General features: G+C 39.3%; 1 protein-coding gene and 1 pseudogene across 1 annotated transcript in view; one reads left to right on the top strand and one right to left on the bottom strand.

The window, feature by feature from the left end:
* Positions 1–14,499, top strand: part of TDRD9 (tudor domain containing 9) — a 113,129-nt gene that overhangs the window by 43,765 nt on the left and 54,865 nt on the right. The window contains exon 11 of the mRNA XM_057733575.1: positions 12,875–12,939. Within this exon, the coding sequence (XP_057589558.1) occupies positions 12,875–12,939 (65 nt within the window). The remainder of the gene's footprint in view (positions 1–12,874; positions 12,940–14,499) is intronic.
* LOC130852509 (peptidyl-prolyl cis-trans isomerase A-like) lies at positions 21–572 on the bottom strand (annotated as a pseudogene).

A 14,499-nucleotide genomic window follows, 5' to 3' on the forward strand; every position in this document is an offset into this window, starting at 1 on the left:
AGATGGGAGTGACGGGGTGCTCTCCTGAGCTACAGAAGAAATGGTCTGGTGGTTAAGATAAAACACAAGTCAAATTTATTAGATTTGTCCACAGTCAGCAGTGGTGATCTTCTTGCTGGTCTTGCCGTTCCTGGACCCAAAGTGCTCCATGGCTTCCACGACATTCATACCCTCTTTCACCTTGCAAAGGCCACATGCTTGCCATCCAACCACACAGTCTTGGCAGTGCAGATGAAAAACTGGGAACCGTTTGTGTTGGGGCCAGCATTTGCCATGGACAGGATGCCAGGACCCGTATGCTTCAGGAGGAAATTCTCATCATCAACTTTCTCCCCATAGATGGACTTGCCACCAGTGCCATTATGGCGTGTGAAGTCACCACCCCGGCACATAAATCCCAGAATCATTCTGTGAAAGCAGGAAACTTTCTAACCAAAGCCTTTCTCCCCAGTGCTCAGAGCACAAAAGTTTTCTGCTGTCTTTGGAACTTTGTCTGCAAACAGCTCGAAGGAGACGCGGCCCAAGGGCTCGCTGTCGACGATCGTGTTGAAGAACACGGTGGGGTTGACCATGGCTAGGCTGCGAGGGAGGCACTGTGGTGGCGGCGTCTGCGGGGCCGAAGATTCACTTCTGGTGAAGAAGTGAAGACAGCAGTGCGTTTGTGGCCTGCAGCTCAGCCTAAAACATTTTTTAATGAGAGAATACGAAAGCTTGCTGACAGATGGACAAAGTGTATTGAAAAGCAAGGAGGTTAGGTTGAAAAATGATGTATTTGTTTTTTCTAAAAGTTAATTAAAATAAATTCTACATCCAGAGTTTAGATATTTTTTGACTCACCCATGTATATCCTTGAAAAGTTTGAGTCCACTGGTAAATGTTCTCAATTTTTATTTAGCTAAAAATGTCTTTATCTCATTCTCATTTGAGAAATACAGTTTTTTAAAAGATTTATTTTATTATTTATTTATTTATTGGCTGCATTGGGTCTCCTTTGCTGCATGGGGGCGTCCTCTAGTTGTGGCGAGCAGGGGCCACTCTTAGTTGCCGTGCACAGGCTTCTCATTGGGGTGGCTTCTCTTGTTGCGGAGCATGGGCTCTAGGTGCATGGGCTTTAGTAGTTGTGGCACAGGGGCTCAGTAGTTGTGGCTCGAGGGCTCTAGAGTGCAGGCTCAGTAGTTGTTGCGCACAGACTTAGTTGCTCCGCGGCGTGTGGGATCTTCCTGGACCAGGGCTCAAACCCGTGTCCCCTGCATTGAGAGGCAGATTCTTAACCACTGTACCTCCAGGGCAGTCCCGAGAAATACAGTTTTGTTAGGTATAAAAGTTGGTTGCTATTTCTCTCCATGCTTCTGCTTTTTCTAATTTTTTAATTTAAATAACTTATTGTTATAATTTACATATATCAAAGGCACCCTTTGTATTGTCTTTCAATATTTTATGATATTTTCCCATAACCTCTGGCTTCTCTTATTATGGTGAGAGGTTACCTTTTGGTTCAGCTGTTCCTTGTAGGTAAATCTGCCTTTGCCTGGTTAGCTTTCAGCTGCATTCCTTGTCTTTGATGTCCCGTGGAATAGGTGCGGCTGTCTTCTCATCAATCTTGCTTGAGGCTCAGTGGACTCGGGGAGTCTGAATGGTGGTGTCTTGGGTGCTGCCCAACAACCTGTCATCCAGTAGCATCCACTGATGCTCTCACATGGGTCCTTGGTACATTAGTGAGGTTCTAATTTTATCGCTTGTTCTTATTATTCTCTGAGATTGTTCTATAAATAGGCATTTTCCTTTTATTACCCTGCCTCTTTTCCCCTTACCTCTCTCTCTCTTTTTTCATGACACAGTGGACTCGTGAATTTTTTTCTTCTTTTCAATAGATTTTATTTTTTAGAGCAGTTTTAGGTTCAAGGCAAAATTAAGCAGAAAGTACAAAGAGTTCCTGTGTACCCCCTCTCCTGCAGATGCACAGCCTTCCCTACTATCAAATCTCCCACCAGAGAAGCACATCTGTTACAGCTAACACATCATTATCACTCAGAGCCTGTAGTTTACATTAGGGTTCACTCTTAACCGTAAAGATTCCTAAAAATCCCCTGTGCGTGACCTGTTCATCACTTCCTCCCCCATAAGCTCTGGCAATCACTAATCTTTATATTGTCTCCATAGTTTTGCTTTTTTCAGAATGTAATATCGTTGGAATCTTACATATGCAGCTTTCCAGATTAGCTTCTTTCACTTAGAAATAAGCATTTAAGTTTCCTCCATTGTCTCTTCAGGGGTTTTTAGCTCTGAATCATATTCCATTGTCTGGTTGCACCACAGTCGGTTTACCCATTCACCTACTGAAGGGTATCTTGGTTGCTTTCAAGTTTTGGCAATTGTGAATAAAGCCACTATAAAAATCCAAGTGCAGGTTTTTGTGTGGACATAAGTTTTCATTTCATTTGAGTAAATATTAGTGAGTGCAATTGTTAGATCATATGGTAAGAGAATATTTAGTTTTGTAAGAAACTGCCAAACTGTCCTCCAAAGCGGCTGTACCATATTGCATCCCCGCCAGCAATGAATGGGAGTTCCTGTTGCTCCACATCCTCACCAACATCTGGTGGTGTCTGTGTTCTGACAATTCCAATAGGCGTGTAATGGTATCTTGTTTTAATTAGCGCTTCCCTGATGACGTACATTGTGGAGCATCTTTTCATAGAGTTATTTGACATCTGTGTGTCCTTGCTGATGTGTTTTTTCAGGGCTTTTGCCCATTTTTTAACTGGATTGTTCATATTCTTGTTGCATTTTAAGAGTTTTAAATATATGTTTAGGATCACAGTTCTTTTTATCATGTATGTCTTTTGCAAATGTTTTCTCTTGGTCTGTGGTTTGTCTTCTCATTCTCTTGAGACTCATGGTTTTATTTATCTAAAATGTCAAAGTTAATTATAGTCAGTTTTCTTTTTTAATAATCAGTGGACCAAAATTTGGCCAGCGGGAGCCTTTGGTAAGTTGGCTCCTATATTATTTGACATGACTTCCTTAGTTTTGGGGCATTTATTTGTTTTCTGGCACAAGATGTTCCAAGCTATTTACCTTGTTCTTTCCCTGCACTAAAACAAGAATCATTTCTCTAAAGAACTGATTCTTGCAGTGAGGAATGTTTTTAGAAAACAGGATTTGGATTCTAAGTGTGCTCATTGCTGCTGGGGTGTCTGTCATTGCTTCTAAGTCTTTTCAGTGGCTGCAGTTGGAAATGTGGTATTTATTTTATTGAAGTATAGTTGATTCACAGTGTTGTGTTAGTTTCAGGTGTACAGCAAAGTGATTCAGATATATATATATATGTATATATATATAAAATATTATTTTTCAAATACTTTTCCATTATAGGTTATTACAAGGTATTGAATATAGTTCCCTGTACTATACAGTAGGTCCTTGTTGTTTATCTATTTTATATATAGTAGTGTGTATCTGTTAATCCCAAACTCCTAATTTATCCCTGCCTCCCCCACACTTTCCCCTTTGGTAACCATAAGTTTGTTTTCTGTCTGTAAGTCTGTTTCGTGAATAAGTTTATTTGTATCATTTTTAAAGATTCCATATATAAGTGATATCATATGATATTTGTCTTTCTGTCTTTCTCTGACTTACTTCACTTAGTAAGATCATCTCTAGGTCTACCCATGTTGCTGCAGATGGCAATGTTTCATTCTTTTTTATGGCTATTATTCCTCCTCAAGGACGGTGGATAACACTCTGAGCCATGTCCTTTGAGCTGTCTTGCAGATACTGAAACCCTCACCAGGTGGAAGAAGTTAACTGCTAGTTGACCACTAGCCTGTAGACCCCAGACCAGTTGGAAGCAGAAGGTTGATAATGTCGACTCCTGATGACCTTACCACCAGCCAATCAGAAGATTGTCCATGAGCTGACCAGGCACCCCACAACCCTCTCCCTCACCCTGTCTTTAAAAATCTGTCTTTAAAAGCCTCTAAAGTCCTTCAGGGAGTTCGGGCTTTTTGAGCATTAGCTGCCTGGACTCCTTGCTTGGCCCTGCAATAAACCCTGCACTTTCCTTCACCTCAGCCAGTGTCAGTAGACTGGCATTACTGAACATGGGGGAGCAGCCCCAAGTTTGGTTCAGAACAAACATAAAATAAAAGCTAAGAAAAAACAATATTAAGTGTGAGTTGAAATATCATTTTGAATATATCATTTAATAAATACCTTACCACCAACAACAAAAACAACCCAGTTGAAAAATGGGCGGAAATAGACATTTCTAAATAGATATTTCTCCAAAGAAGACATACAGATGGCCAACAGGCATGTGAGAAAATGCTCAACATTGCTAATTATAGAGAAATGCAAATCAGAACTACAGTGAGGTACCACCTCACACCAGTCAGAATGGTCATGGTTAAAAAGTCTACAAATAACAAATGCTGGAGATGGTGTGGAGAAAAGGGAGCCCTCTTACACTGTTGGTGGGAATGTAAATTGGTACAGCCACTACGGAGAACAGTATGGAGGTTCCTTAAAAAACTAAAAATAGAGCTTCCATATGATCTAGCTAGCAATCTGTCCTTGAGGAGGAACTAAAGGTCCTTGACTTTGGTTAATGGCTAAACTGTTATTATTTTGTCTTACTTGACTGCTTTCCTTTGTTTCTGCATTTTCTCACCTCTGATTAAATATGCTCTTTAAAACTCTGTGAAGGCCTAGGTGGCTGAAGTTTTCCTGCAAATAGGAGGCAGGCAGAGGACATAGTAGTGGGGGGTAGTTTCTGTCCTGGTAAGGCCCCATAGGGTCCTGCTTGATTACATTTTTAGTGCTTTTTCTTAAACACCAAAACTTTTGGTTGTTAAAATATTATTTACTTATTTGTTTTTCCCCATAATATAATAATAAAATAGTTTAAGAAGTATAATAGTGATAGTCCTTCTAAAACTAAACCTATGAGTGAAGTATAAAACAGCTTTGTTGTTACTTTTGTTCGTAGAATATATCCCACTGGATATACAGTCAGAGAGAGCTGTTTCCAGATATTACTTGTAATAATAATCCTGCTTAGTAATCAGTTTATTGTATACCTAGGTTCATTTGTTTATTAGTTACCTATTTAAAACATTTTAGAGAACCCTATTTTAATTTATTATTCTCTTTCTCTTTACTAAGTCAATGTTTATTTTTGCCATAATTTCCTTCCTTCTGCTTTTTTGGTTTACTCTGTTCCTGTTTTCTAACTTTTAAATTGATTGTTACTTTATTTTCATCCTTTCGTTTTAGTGATACAAGCATGTTATCTATGCATTTTTATCTGGTCGCTTCTGTGATTGTATCCCATGTATTCTGATATGTAGTGTTTTCGTTACTGTTTTTGAGACAGTTTCAGTTTTGGCTTAAATTTCTCCTTTGATCCAAGAGAAATTAAAATTTTTTGATAAAAGGGCCTTTAAACATTTTTTACTAATAATGTCACGTTTGATGGAATTGTTATAATAAAATATTATTTGTATTATTTTTGCTTCATGGAACTTGTGTTTTTATTTTTGCTTTTTGTAATCTAGCATATGGTCAGTTGTCATGAACTCTTCATGCCCTTGAAATGACTATTTTCTATCATCAGAGTGAAAAGTTGGACGAATGGTCATAAGTTGCACACTGTCCATTATGTTGTTAGCTCTTTAAATTTATTTTTTGACCCTTGGAATGGTCTTGGAGTGAGACTGGTGTGTTAAAGTGTCGTATTATTAGTGTCTTTCTCTTTCCCCCTTCGTCATGTGTGGTCTCTGCTTTGTGAAGAGGGCCGCTCCAGTCTTTTGCTGCTAGGTACTCATAATTGTCAGAGTGTGGTTGTGAACTATGGCCTCCGCATTACACGGTGCCCTTCTCTGTCTTGCTTAATGCTTTGGAGTCTCAATTCTGCTTTGCCATGTGTCAGGAGTGCAACCCCTACTGTCTTTTGTCTTTGCCTCTAACCTCTAAAACCTTTGCCATCCTTTTGTTTTCATTTTCTGAATTGCTTAGGGTTAAAGTGTGACTTTTGCATACAGCATGGAGTTGGTTTTGCTTTGTGAGCCACTAGAAAATCTTTGTCTTTTGTTCACTGGGTTCAGCCATCCATGTGTATTGATGTATGACTGACGTGTTCAGCCTCAGATATGTCACATTTATTGTATGGTTCTTCCTTTTCTTTTTATGTTTTGAATTTTTTCTTGGTAATTAGGGAAGTTTATAATTTCGTTTTTGTGTTTACCTTTAATACCCTTACATAAGGCCCATAGTCTTACATAGGTTTCTGATGTTTGTTTGGTTTTTTTTTCCAGTTTTTTAAAATGCACATGTAGTTGATTTACAATGTTGTGTCAGTTTCAGGTGTGCAGCACACTGATTCAGTTTTATATGTATTTGCGTGTGTGTGTATTCTTTTTCATGTTCTTTTCCCTTATAGGTTATTATAAAATATTGAGTATAGTTCCCTGTGCTGTACAGTAGGTCCTTGTTGGTTTTGTATTTTATACATAGTAGAGTGTGTGTGCTCGTCCCAAACTCCTAATTTATCCCTCCTCCCACCTTTCCCCTTTGGTGACCATAAATTTGTTTTCTGTGACTGTGGGTCTATTTCTGTTTTGTGAATAAGTTCATTTATATATCTGTGTATATATATATATATGCACATACACGTGTGTGTGTGTGTGTGTGTGTTTTATTTTATATTCCACGTATAAGTGATATATGGTATTTGTCTTTGGCTTACTTCACTTAGTATGATAATCTTTAGGTCCATCCATGTTGCTGCAAATGGCATTATTTCATTCTTTTTATGGCTGAGTAGTATTCGATTGTGTGTGTATCTATTTATCTTATCTACCACATCTTCCTTATCCATTCATCTGTCTCTGGACATTTACATTGCTTCCATGTCTTGGCTATTATAAATAGTGCTGCTGTGAGCATAGTGGTGCATGTATCTTTTCGAATTTTAGTTTTCTCCAGATACATGCCCAGGAATGGGATTTCTGGATCATATGGTAATTCTGTTTTTAGTTTTCTGAGGAACCTCCATACTGTTTTTCATAGCGGCTGCACCAATTTACATTCCCACCAACAGTGTAGGAAAGCTCCCTTTTCTCTACACCCTCTCTAGCATTTATTAGTTGTAGACTTTTTGGTGATGGCCATTATAGGCAGAGTGAGGTGGTATCTCATTGTAGTTTTGATTTGCATTTCTCTAATAATTAGCAGTGTTGAGCATTTTCTCACATGCCTGTTGGCCATCTGTATGTCTTCTTTGGAGAAATGTCTATTTAGGTCTTCTGCCCATTTTTTAATTGGGTTGTTTGTTTTTTTGATATTGAGCTGTATGAGCTATTTGTTTATTTTGGAAATTAATCCCTTGTCAGTTGGATTATTTGCAAATATTTTCTCCCAGTCTGTAGGTTGTCTTTTCATTTCATTTATGATTTCTTTTGCTATGCAAAAGCTTTTAAGTTTAATTAGGTCACCCCCTTTTTTTTAAGTTTCCTAGACTTTTGTTGTTGTTAAATATTATTTATTTATTTATTTAGGCTGTGCTGGGTCTTAGTTGTGGCATGTGGACTTTTAGTTGTGGCATGTGGACTCTTAGTTGTAGCATGCACATAGGATCTAGTTCCCCGACCAGGGATTGAACCCAGGCCCCCTGCATTGGGAGCACAGAGTCCAACCCACTGGACCACCAGGGAAGTCTCAGGTCCCGTTTGTTTATTTTGTTTTTATTTCCATTACTCTAGGAAACAGATCCAAAAAGATACTGCTTTGGTTTATGTCAGTGAGTGTTCTGCCTATATTTTCCTCTAGGAATTTTATAGTATCCAGTTTTACATTTTGGTCTTTAATCCATTTTGACTTTATTTTTGTGCTTGGTGTTAGAGAATGTTCTAATTTCATTTTTCAATATGTAGCTGTCCAGTTTTCCCAGCACCACTTATTGAAGAGACTTTTTCTCCATTGTATATTCTTACCTGCTTTATCATGGATTAATTGACCATAGGTGTGTAGGTTTATTTCTGGGCGTTCTATCCTGTTCCATTGATCTATATTTCTGTTTCTATGCAGGTACCATACTGTCTTGATTACTGTAGTTTTGTGGTATAGTCTGAAGTCATGGAGCCTGTTTCGTTCAGCTCTGTTTTTCTTTCTCAAGATTGCTTTGGCTCTTTGGGGTCTTTTGTGTTTCCATACAGATTTAAAAAAATTTTGTTCTGTGATCATAAAAAAAGCTTTTGATAATGTTCAACATCCATTTATGATAAAAAAGAAACAACTCTCCAGAAAGTGGGCATAGAGGGAACCTACCTCAACATAAGAAAGGCCATATGCGACGAACCCACAGTTAACATACTCAACAGTGAAAAGCTGAAAGCATTTCCTCTAAGATCAGGAGCAAGACAAGGATGCCCTCTCTCACCACTTTTATTCAGCATAGTTTTGGAAGTTGTAGTCACAACAGTTAGAGAAGAAAAAAAATAAAAGGAATCCAAATTGGAAAAGAAGAGGTAAAACTATTACTGTTTGCAGATGACATGGTATTCGTTAACCTAAGAAATACTCTGTGACTGCTATCTGCTACCTTTGTGGCAAACAAGGAACTTACTGTTCTTGCCGCATCTAAGCCGTCCATTCTCCTTCCCTTTTTTCCCTCAATTTAAAAATGGCTTTTTTGGGGCTTCCTAGGTGGCGCAGTGGTTGGGAGTCTGCCTGCCAATGCGGAGGACATGAGTTCGATCCCTGCTCCAGGAAGATCCCACATGCCGCAGAGCAACTAAGCCCGTGTGCCAAAAAAAATAAATAAATAAAATGGTTAATATGGTAAATTTAAAAAAAAAAAAAATGGCTTTTTTGAGATATAATTCACATACCTTGCAGTTCACGCATTTAACATGTACAATTCAGTAGTTTCTGCTATATTCACATACATGTGCAGCCATCACCATAGTCAATTTTAGAGTATTTTCATCACCTCACAGAGAGACCCTGAACCCTTTAGTTGTTGCTCCTCGTCTGCCGTATCTCCCTTACACCTGAGCAACTGCTTGTCAACCCTCTTTGTGTAGATTTCCCTACTCTTGACTTTCATAAGATGGAATTATATAGTATGTGGTCTTTTGTGACTGGCTTCTTTCACGTACAGTAAGTTTTCGAGGTTCATCCATCTTGTAGCATGTGTCAGCACTTTATTTCTTCTTGTGACCAAATAATACTCAGTTTTATGGATGGAGCACATTTGTTTATCCGCTTGTGTGCTGATGGAGACTTAGGTTGTTTCCTTCCTTCTGGTTTTCATGAATAATGCTGCTGTAAACGTTTGTGTGGATGTGTGTTCATTTGCCGTGAGTGTTCCACACCCAGGAGTGGAACTGCTGGGGTATATGGCAACTCTGTGTTGAACCATTTGAGGAGCTGCCAGACGTTCCGCGATGTGTCTGCGTCGTTTTACATCCCCACCAGCAGCTGATGAGGGTTCCGATTTCTCCCCACCCTTGCCCGTGCTGGTTGATAGCTGACCTTTCCATTCTAGCTGTCCCATGGGTGTGAAGTGGTATTACATTGTGGTTTTGATTTTTTTTTATATTGTATTTCCCTGGTGAGTAATGATGTTGAACATCTTTCCATGTGCTTATTGCCCCATGTATATGCTTCAGATACATATGTATTATTTATTGATATTTAGACATTAAACCCTTTGTCCATTTTTAATTGGGTTATTTGCCTTTTTATTATTGAATTGTAAGAGTTCTTCCTATATTCTGGGTATAAACCCATTATCAGATACATGATGTGCAAATATTTTCTCCCCTTCTGCAGGTTGTCTTTTCTCTTTCTTGATGGTATGCTTTGAAGCACAAAAGTTTTAAATTTTGATGAAGTCCGATTTGTCTATTTTTCCTTCTGTTGCTCATGCTTTTGGTGTCATAGTTAAGACTCCAATGCCAGATTCAAGCTCATGAAGATTTACTGCTTTGTTTTCTTCTAATAGTTTGGCTCTTTCATTTGAGTCTTTGATCCATTTTGAGTTAATTTTTGTGTATATGCGAGGTAAGGGTCCAACTTCATTCTTTAGTATGTTGAACTATCCAGTTGTCCCAGCACTGTTGGTTGAAAGACTGTTCTTTTCTAATTTTGTAGTGTTGGCACCCTTGTTGAAAATTAGTTGGGCTGTTAATTCTGTTCTGTTGTTTTATTTGTCTGTCCTTGTGCCAGGTTCATACTGTCTTGATTACCATTGCTTTGAAATAATTTTGAAATGAAAAGTATGAGTCTTCTTAACTTTATTTTGGGGGGATTATTTTGGTTATTCTGAGTCTCTTATAACTTCATGTGAAATTTAGAATCAGCTTGTCAGTTTCTACAAAGAAGCCAGCTAGGATCCTGAAAAGGGATGGTGTTGAATCTGTAGATCAGTTTGGTGAGTACTGTCATCTTAACAGCATTGAATATTCGCATAGGAGATGTTTTTCTATTTCTTTAGATTTTCTTTAATTTTTTTCAACAGTGCTTATTAGTTTTCAGAGGATAAGTTTTGCACTTGTAAAATTTATTACTGTGTTTTATTCTTTTTTATGGCATTGTGAATGAAATTATTTTCTTAATTTCATTTTCTGACTATTTCTATTCATTTACAATGAGCAATTGATTTTTGTTTATTGCTCTTGTACTCTGCAACCCTGTTGAACTCATTTGTTAGTTCTAGGAGGAGTCCTTGGATTTTCCATATACGAGATCATGTCATCTATTGACTGGAGATAGTTTTATTCCTTTCCAGTCTGGATGCCTTGTATTTCCTTTACTTGTCTAATTGCCCTGGCTAGAACCTCCAGTAAATACAGTGCTGAAAAGAAGCGACAAGTGTGGATGTCCTTGTCTTGTTACTGATCTTAGGGTGAAAACATCCAGTCTTTCACTGTGGGCTTTTTGTAGATGACCTTTGTCAGGTTGAGAAAGTTCATTTCTATTTCTAGTTTGTTGAGTGTTTTTTAAATGAAAGCGCGTTAGATTTTGTTAGATGCTTTTTTTTGTCTATTGAGATAATCATGTGATTTTTGTCTTCATTCTATCGATTTTTAGATGTTAAATCAACCTTGCATCCCTGGGATAAATCCCACTTGGTCATGGTGTATACTTTTTTTAAAATAAATTTATTTATTTATTTTATTGGCTGTGTTGGGTCTATTGGTTGTTGCTGCGCATGGGCTTTCTTTTAGTTGCAGTGAGTAGGGGCTGCTCTTCGTTGTGGTGCGTGGGCTTCTCATTGCTGTGGCTTCTCTTGTTGCGGAGCACAGGCTGTAGGCGCGTGGGCTTCAGTAGTTGCAGCACGTGGGCTTAATAATTGTGGCTCATGGGCTCTAAAGCACAGGCTCAGTAGTTGTGGCGCATGGGCTTAGCTGCTCCGTGGCATGTGGGATCTTCCTGGAGCAGGGATCGAACCCGTGTCCCCTGCATTGGCAGGCGGATTCTTAACCACTGCGCCACCAGGGAAGCCCACGGTGTATACTTTTTATATGTTGCTGGATTTGGTTTCCTGGTATTTTGTTGAGGATTTTTATATTCATATTCATAAGGTATTGATCTGTAGTTTTCTTATGTCTGTCTGGTTTTGGTATTAGGGTAGTAGTGGCCTCATAAAATGAGTTGGGAAATGTTCTGTTTTTTGGAAGAGTTTGTGAAGAATTGGTAATACTTCTTTGAATGTTTTTTGGAATTCAGCTGTGAAGCCATTGGGATCTGGGCTTTCCTTTATGAGTAGTTTTCAAATTACCAATTCAGTCTCTTCATTTGTTATATATCTATTCACATTGTTTGGTTTTTCTTGGGTCAGTGTCAGTAGTTTGTGTCTTTTTAGGACTATGCCCATTTCATGTCCATTTCTAATATGCTGGCTTTCAGTTGTTCATAGTGTTCCTTTATAATCCTTTTTCTTTCTGTAAAGTCAGTAGTAATGTCTTCCCTTTCATTTCTGACTGTAGTATTTGGACTCTCTTTTTCTTTTGGTCAAACTAGGTGAGATTTGTCAATTTGTTGATCTTTTCAGAGAGCCAGGTTTTTGTTTTTGTGTTGTTTTTCTTTATCTGTTTCATTAATTTCCACTCTAATCTTCATTTTTTTCTTGGAAAAGCCACAAAACAACCATCCATGCTGTGTCTGGGAACAGTAAGCACAAAGAAAGAGGAGGGGGTGAGAGGGGTAGACTAGTAACTGCAGCTCTGTGGCCCTGCTTCTCCTGTTCGTTCTTGTCACGGTCTTACCGCCAAACCAAAGGTTCCGATTTCCTTGTTTCTTGTTTGTCTCTCCAGCTAGAATGTGAGCTCCAGGGAGCAGGGAGCTTGTCTGTCTTACACTGAGCCTGCCTGCACGAGGAGGGAGGGCCTGGCGCACAGAAGGGGCCAAGGGTTTGTGGAGGAATGAAAGTTCTGACTTCACACAACGTAAATATGTTGATGGTAGCATGGGAGTGAGTGGATGATTTGAGATCTTGGTCTATAAAAATGCTTTCTAGTAACAGTTTGGATTCCTTAGAGTTTAAGTTTTGTTTGTTGTCATTATTCTAAATGTTTTGCATTTTGAGGTTCTGGATTCCAGGAACTAAATTTCAAAGGAGACTTTTGCAGATAGTGAGTTTTTACGGGAGAAAGTAGTCAAGAGGCTTAGGGTCCCTTGGTTGATCGTGGGGCTTTGAACAGTGTCTCACGTCCTGGGGCCTCTGTGTTTTCTTATGTGAAAGAAAGAACATTATACTGGATGACCTAGATGTGAGAGCCTTTCAAGGTCAGAAGCCTGTGAGCATTCTGGAAACACAGTGGCCACTTCGCCTTGCCTAATACTTGTGCACCTCACATTTTAACAGGACCAAGACCTTGCCGGGCGCCGCATTTATGTCAGAGCGGAGCAGTGTGCTGGTGTTCCTGCCAGGTGAGTGTCCTTCTGTCGTGACCTGGAACCGTGCCTGGGTGGGGGCGGGTTTGTGTCTAGCACAGACTGTGAAAAATAGTGTTTGTAGTGCAGGTTTATTCTTTTCAGACTCCAGGAATGTGAATAAATGTGATTTTCAGTTTGACTTCTTGCTGTAGCCTTTGTGTTGCTACAAATGTTGGTGATGGAGAGTGTAACTTTCTGAGGGCGGTCTGACCCCCTTCAGGGAAAGGTGGCTGTGTTAAACTTGCTGTTTCATGTGTATGGTTATAAATGTGAGGTGATTGTCATCAACCTGTATTTAAAACTTATTTAATAATAATGTCATTATTGTAATACCGTGGAAATCATCATGGTAGCCCCTGAGTTCCTTTTCTTCAGTATTTGAGAAAATAATCTCTTAAAATACTTAAAGATTAACTTACGTTAAATTGTATTTTTTCAGAATGATGATTTTCATGCTTTATCAAGTGGTATAGCTTGATGAAACCTTATAATTCATGTATGTTTTGTTGTTGGAAGGTGGTATGTGGAGCGTGTGAGTACTTCTGCTAGTTCTGGTGGAGAACAAAAAGTGTGAATGAAAGCCACTTCTCTTCCTTGGGAGTGCGGCATGTGAGTTTAAAACTTTGATCATGTTTTGCTTGGGTTGACGTGGATTCGTGTTGTATCCAGAAAACAATCGCTAGCAGACAGTGGTGTGGAGTTGCATTTGCCCCAGTAAATATTTGTCAGTGAGTGCTGTGTGCATACTGTTGTATCAAGGGAAACATGACCAGAGCAGGGCCAGAGCAACACTGTCTCAGGAACACCTGACAGGAGGTCAGTGCTTTCTAACTGCTAAACAGTTGCCTGGATACAATATCTATAAATGATATTTTACCGTTTAGTTTGTTGTCTCTTTTGTGTTTATATGAGTTTGGTAATATGTTTATTTCATTAGTTGATCTTTTAGGAATGGTTCTGTATTAGTTTTTTATTTATTTAGGCTGCATTGGGTCTTTGTTGCTGTGCATGGGCTGGGCTTTCTCTGGTTGTGGCGAGCAGGGGCTACTCTTTGTTGCAGTGCACGGGCTTCTCATTGCAGTGGCTTCTCTTGTTGTGGCTCACAGGCTCTAGGTGCGTGGGCTTCAGTAGTTGTGGCACGAGGGCTCAGTAGTTGTGGCTTACGGGCTTAGAGTATAGGCTCAGTAGTTGTGGTGCATGGGCTTAGTTGCTCCACGGCATGTGGGATCTTCCCGGCCCAGGGATTGAACCCGTGTCCCCTGCACTGGCAGGCGGATTCTTAACTACTGGGCAACCAGGGAAGTCCCCTGTGTTAGTTTTTTTAGGGCTGCTGTAACAAAGTGGTCTAAACCCAAAGGCTTAGAACAACAGAAATTTACTCTCACTCTGTACTGGAGACTAGAAGTTCAAAATCAAGGTGTCAGCAGGGCCCTGCTCCCTCTGAGGCTCTGGGTAGAATCATTCCTTGCCTCTTCTCAGCTTTTCTTGGCCGTCAGTCTTTGCCCTTCCATGGCTTGTGGCTGCAATACTTCTGTCTCTACTTTGATCATTACT

The sequence above is a fragment of the Hippopotamus amphibius genome, chromosome 4, assembly GCF_030028045.1.
Source record: "Hippopotamus amphibius kiboko isolate mHipAmp2 chromosome 4, mHipAmp2.hap2, whole genome shotgun sequence".
NCBI lineage: Eukaryota > Metazoa > Chordata > Mammalia > Artiodactyla > Hippopotamidae > Hippopotamus > Hippopotamus amphibius.